At 41.9% G+C, this 6,000-nt stretch overlaps 1 protein-coding gene across 1 annotated transcript in view; it reads right to left on the reverse strand.

Moving 5' to 3' along the window:
• SORT1 (sortilin 1) overlaps positions 1 to 6,000 on the reverse strand; it is a 36,564-nt gene that overhangs the window by 29,572 nt on the left and 992 nt on the right. Inside the window, exon 2 of the mRNA XM_015563516.1 lies at positions 4,916 to 4,989. Coding sequence (XP_015419002.1) covers positions 4,916 to 4,947 — 32 coding nt within the window. The 5' untranslated portion in view covers positions 4,948 to 4,989. The remainder of the gene's footprint in view (positions 1 to 4,915; positions 4,990 to 6,000) is intronic.

Raw genomic sequence — 6,000 nt, forward strand, 5'->3', positions numbered from 1 at the left:
AGCACAAGAAGGCTTTGATGTCCTTACGAAGAAAATATGCCAGTTAGATAAGCTTCTTTCAGACACGAGTTGGTTGTGAGCTCAATGTTAATGAATCGGCAATATATACTAGGCCGGCTGGTATGGCTCAGCAATTGAGCATCGACCCAGAACTAAGAGGTCACCAGTGCGATTCCCAGTCAGGGCACATGCCCAGGTTGTGAGCTCAATCCCCAGTAGCGGGTGTGCAGGAGGCAGCCAATCAGTTATTCTCTCTTATCATTTACTAGAGACCCGGTACACAAATTCGTGCATAGTGGGGTTCTGCTGGCCCACCCCCCCGCCCCGATCAGGAGAGGGGGCGGATGAGGGGCCATGGGTGGTTGGCCAGCCAGCCCTGCCCCCTGGTCGAACTCCCAGTTGAGGGGACAATGTGCATATTAGTCTTTTATTATATAGGAAGGATGTTTCTCTCTCTCCCCTTCCTCTCTAAATCAATAAAAATATATTTTAAAAACCCCACAAACAATATGTACAGTAATAAGAAACACACATAAAACAAAGTGATGTGCTGATCAATTGATGAAAGTGAATGTTGTGATCAGAGGTTTATAAGAACCTACCCCAGAATTTTCCTCTAGGAACAATGGTTCAGGATTCACTAACCAGTATTCATGGGAACTATGGAAAACATAACTATTGTGAAGAATGAGAATTGACTGCATTGAGATTTCCAGCTAAAAGATCAGTTAGGGAGAATATAGCTTATTAAAATGTGCCAAAGGACATAGAACTAAAATCGGTGACAGGCAAAACTGGCAGATTTTCAATCCATAGGTAAAATGAATTCCCAATTATACTTCAGACTCTTTTTTCACCCCAGCTGTCTGAAGCAGTGAAAGCTGAACCCAGCACATCACTGAAAAAGCTGTCATACAAGATGCCCTGGAGGAGCTGGTTTACTATACTTTCCTTCAATATCTGTTGTATACCTTTAAGGTATCCTTTTTAAAAAATTCTCAGTAACATGAAAAACACATCAACTATGGAATAAACTTCAATGTGAAATCTTTTAGAGATCCTCTTATTAATTTCCAAAATTTGAACAACTCTCAGTAGGAAATAAAAATAGCAAATAAAATGGCCCAGTAGTTTTAGTAATTAGGTACAGGATTCTGGTGTCGAATAATGCGAACATGTGCTTCACTAAGTTGATCTCACAGTGAAAAGTTACACTCAAGGGGTCATAGAACAAAAAGGCACAAAACATTTCCTATTGCCTTAAACCAAATTATCATCCTAACTAGGTGGCCTGTTTCCTTTTTAAGTTAGTATCTGCAAAGTGAGAGGCAAATGTACTTTATAATCTATTAATATTCCTTAACAGGGAATCGAAATTTATACCATTCAAACATAAGTCCTTTAAATTGAAGACATTAACATACTATTTGTTTTAACCTAATCATGAATGCCTAGGAACTTTAGTTATTATTTCCCAAACCTTTCAACAATTCTTTTTCACACCCTAAAGGTCAAGGTCTATGAACTCAGCACGAGTAACAGAGGCAGCTTCCTGCTATTCTCTGGAGCTTCCGTGCAGCACAGCTCAGAGCAGGTGGCATGTGACCAGCTGCCTTTATTTGAATCTCAAATAAACCTTTGACCACATGCGAGTTAGTGGAAGAAGATAATCCAATAAATAGTCTAATCATTAAAGCTGTGAGAAACCAGTTTTCAGAGTGGACTCAACAGGCTTTTACTTTATTTCTCACTTGGGCAACCTCAGCATAGTCATTCTGATCAAACTGCTCCCTCCCTTCCCGTGTCTGAAGGAACATGTGCCTCTTGGCTGGCGTGTTCAATGACATGAGTCACATCAGGCCGGGCCAGATGGAGACTGGCATATTTACAGTTTCCACCTAACCTCTGGAAGACCTTTCCCTTCACAGCAGGGAGGAAAGAATTCATATTCAAAAGGACCTCATAGAAACAAACACCCAAACTGCTGTGTGCCCTGCAGAAACAGCACCTCCCTGTGAATATGATTCTATCCCAGACACAGAGGATTGCTCTCCCGGTCGAGTGTGTGCTGGGGGTTTCTCACAGGCCAGACAGATTCAGGGTGAAAAGGGCTGAGTCAGATGGTGGTAGGTGTTTAAACCATTTGGTTTTTGTTTGGGGCAGTCTCAAAGTAAGCACAATACTGAAAAGCAAAAGGATGGGGAAAAGTCATGAAAACACATTGCCCTCCCTATGGGTCTGACTGGTCACCCACTTAAACAGCAATGTAAAGAATTCAGAAGACAAGCATTAAAGTGGCTAAAGCAACAAGTACAGGAGAGAGTTCAACCTGGGGAAGCTGAGGAGCTTAGTAAATAGCCTTCAAAACATCTAGGGTCACCCTGGCCGGTTTAGCTCCGTGGTTAGTGTCAGCCCACACGTGTCTCTCTCACATCAATGTTTCTCTCTCTCTCCCTCTTTCCTCGCTCTCTTCTACTCTTTCTAAAGACCAATGGAAATCCTCAGGTGAGGATTAAAAAACAAATAAAAACCTCTAGGGGTCAATAATAAATGAGGCTTTCCTTTGCTACTAAAAAATGAAATGGAAATTAGCATTCTCTTGGCACATATATGTGTCATATTTATCACAACAGCATTAGTAATAGTGAGAAATTAGCTGCAACCTAAGTGTCCAAGAGAATAATGACTTAGTAAATTCCGTCACTCTAACAAAAATGATGGGTAACGAGCAGAGGGGATATGGAAAATATCAATCAGAGTGGATATGGGTCATGGCACTTGCATGTTGGCAGGGGTGTGCGTGCATCTCCAGAAGCCTAGGAGGCAGACAAGCACTTTTTACCAATGGCACAGAAGGCTTTGAATTCATTTAACAACTGGCACAACAGTATCAGTACAGTCTGGCTATGTGCCCTCGCTCCTGCTGGCATGGCAGCAGCTAACCTCCCCAAGTTCTTACTCCAGCCCAGGCACTGCAGAGCATAAGTCACAACAGCTCTGAGGTGGCCACTGTTATCATCTTTCTTTTACAGATAACAAAAAGACTCTGAGAGGTGAAGTAACTTGCTCAAGCTCATTCTGTTTGCAAATGATAGTGCTGAGATTCAATCCCAGGGCTATTTGTCACCAAAACCTGGCAACTTTACACTGTATCATGTTGCTTCCCCAAACTATGTAGCCATATTATATAACATAAAAGGGGAAAATCAAGATAAACTGTACATAAAGATTACACTTGATGTTAGGGTGAAATTTTTCCTTTAAAATTTCCAAATGTTATATAATATATTGCTTTTTTAAAAAAACAACAACATGATTTTTATTGATTTTAGAGAAAGAGGAAGGGAGAGCTAGAGAGATAGAAACATCATCAATGAGAGAGAAACACTGATCGGCCGCCTCCTGCATGCCCCCCTATTGGGGATCAAGCCCACAACCAGGGCATGTGCCCTAACCGGGAATCAAACCAGTGGCCTCTTGGTTCATAGGTCAATGCTCAACCACTGAGCAACACCGGCCAGGCTATAATATACTACTGTTATTATGAAAGATAATTTGCCAAGAAAAACTATCAGAAGGAAAAATTTTATGACAGTAAGATTCCTTAAACATTGGAAAGAGTTATGAAATTACAACTTTTTATACATTTTTTTCCCTCCCCAAACAGGATATTTTTCATCTGTCTGAAATAGTTCAATTACTATTCTAATTGAATAAACAAAATCACCTATAAATTCTAGCCCTTTCTAGCACTATGATTCTATAATATAGTCAATCCTTATAAACAATTATCAGTTTAAAAACTACAGAGAAGCCAAGGCATTCATTCATTCAATTAGTATGGACTGCCTGCCTACTACTACGTATCAGTCATTTGGCTAGCTGCTGGGAACCCCAAGTTAGTGAAAAAGCTTGGCTTTGTGGAGCTTACAGCGATTCCAAAATGGCAATTCCTTCTTAGCCTATTTTTAAGTCAACATCACTGTGGTGAAGGGCCGAGAACACTGGCTCCAGGCTCAGAATCAGCAATCAAGATTATACCTACTGGAGAAGGGGCCATCTCAGAAATTCACCAAAGGCTCACTTGTATCTGGGCCCCTGAGAGAGTACGATGGCTGCTGGGAAATCCGTTGGCCTTGAGAATAGTTTCTATGTTATCTGCTAGGATGCTATATTTTTTTGGGGGGGGGGTCCCTTGGGGGAAAATGAGGCGGGCACAAATGATTGAGAAGACTATCAACAACTTCTGAGAGTGAGCTGGTGTTGCATCTTACAGTTAAGGAAAAGAGCCTACTATTTAACCAAGCTGTACCTCTGAGAAGACACATGTAAAACTTGGTAATTGTCACAGTATGGTTCCAAAACATACACTGCCACCATCGTTACCAGTGTAAACACTATAAGGCACTTTGGTAGGTCTGACCTGAGAACCTCCTTCTGATCTAGAAACAATCTAGATAAACGAGGCTCAGAGGATTAGATAAATATATTTACTTGAAAAGTACAAAGTGTTACATAAATACATTTACTTGGAAGGTATAGTGAGGATTGTTACTTCAGAGATATAAAAACCATTCTATGCTTATAATAAGTAGAAAGACTGTTGAACTCCATCCTACCTTCCAAAAAATAAATATCCATTTAAATTAATAAAACACACACCCCTACACACTCTCCATCTGCCTTTACTGCTTTCCCATTTAGTCAGGTCAACCTAATCTTCTTGGAACTAGATTTCTTTTCATATTTCTTCAGGTTAAGTAAATATTAAGTGTGCTGAATGTGACAGTTTGATGAAAATTTAAGATGGCTGAAAGAGCTCTTTAATCAACTGCTGGACTCCATCATGCCTAGAAAAGTGGGCAACTTACATTCACAATGTATTCAGTCAGTGCCCCAACCACATGCATCTCACCTTCGATATAGCTTGGACTGTCCGAAAGTCATAATTACCAGTGGTACATGGAAGGTAGTCAAGACCAGAATGATCTGGAGAGAGACAAAAGCACAGTTAAAAAGATAGTCCAATCACATGCTTGCCTGTGATGGGAGTAAATCAACATCTGAAAGACTGACAAGAGCCCTGCTTTGCAGTAGCCTATATCCGTGGTTGGCAAACTGCGGCTCACGAGCCACATGCGGCTCTTTGGCCCCTTGAGTGTGGCTCTTCCACAAAATACCATGTGCGGGTGCGCACGTACAGTGCGAATGAAACTTCGTGGGCCATGCACAGAAGTTGGTATTTTGTGGAAGAGCCACACTCAAGGGGGCAAAGAGCCGCATGTGGCTCGTGAGCTGCAGTTTGCCGACCACTGGCCTATACTGCAGTAAGTCAGAAAACCAATAAGTTACTAAGGCTTGCATTGACTCAAGGTCTCAACTCTTGGTTGAGATGGTCCTGTCGCCCACACTTGCAGCAGTGAGGCAGAGCTAATCAACTACCCATTGCAATAAAGGAAGGATTTAACTATTTTGTATCCATCTATATAATAAAAGCCCAGCAACCTTTACAGTGGAACAACCAGAATAACTGGTGGCTATGATGCACACTGACCACCAGGGGACAGACGCTCAATGCAGGAGTTGTCCCTGGTGGTCAGTGTGCTCCCACAGGGGGAGCATCGCTCAGCCAGGGCCTAAGCCATCAATTGGACATCCCCAAGGGTTCCTGGACTGTGAGAGGGCGCAGGCCTGGCTGAGGGGAACTCCCCACCGCCCCCTGCCCCCCAGTGCACAAATTTTGTGCACTGGGCCTCTAGTATTAGTATAAGATATCCTCAGGCAAGAATCAGTTCCTTTTCTGTGTACAGGAGGCTAGAGCACTATGGGTGCTCAAAGGTCACTGTGTCACATATATCCCTCCTTTTCTCCTCCATGCTCTCAGTTCTTCATGAAATTAATTTCTTAAATATTTTCTAGATAAAAATATGCATGAGGACAAATTCTGAGAGGGAGTCTCAAATGGCCATGTAACAAGAAATCTTGTGATACCAACTATCT

Source organism: Myotis davidii, unplaced genomic scaffold, assembly GCF_000327345.1.
Source record: "Myotis davidii unplaced genomic scaffold, ASM32734v1 scaffold217, whole genome shotgun sequence".
NCBI lineage: Eukaryota > Metazoa > Chordata > Mammalia > Chiroptera > Vespertilionidae > Myotis > Myotis davidii.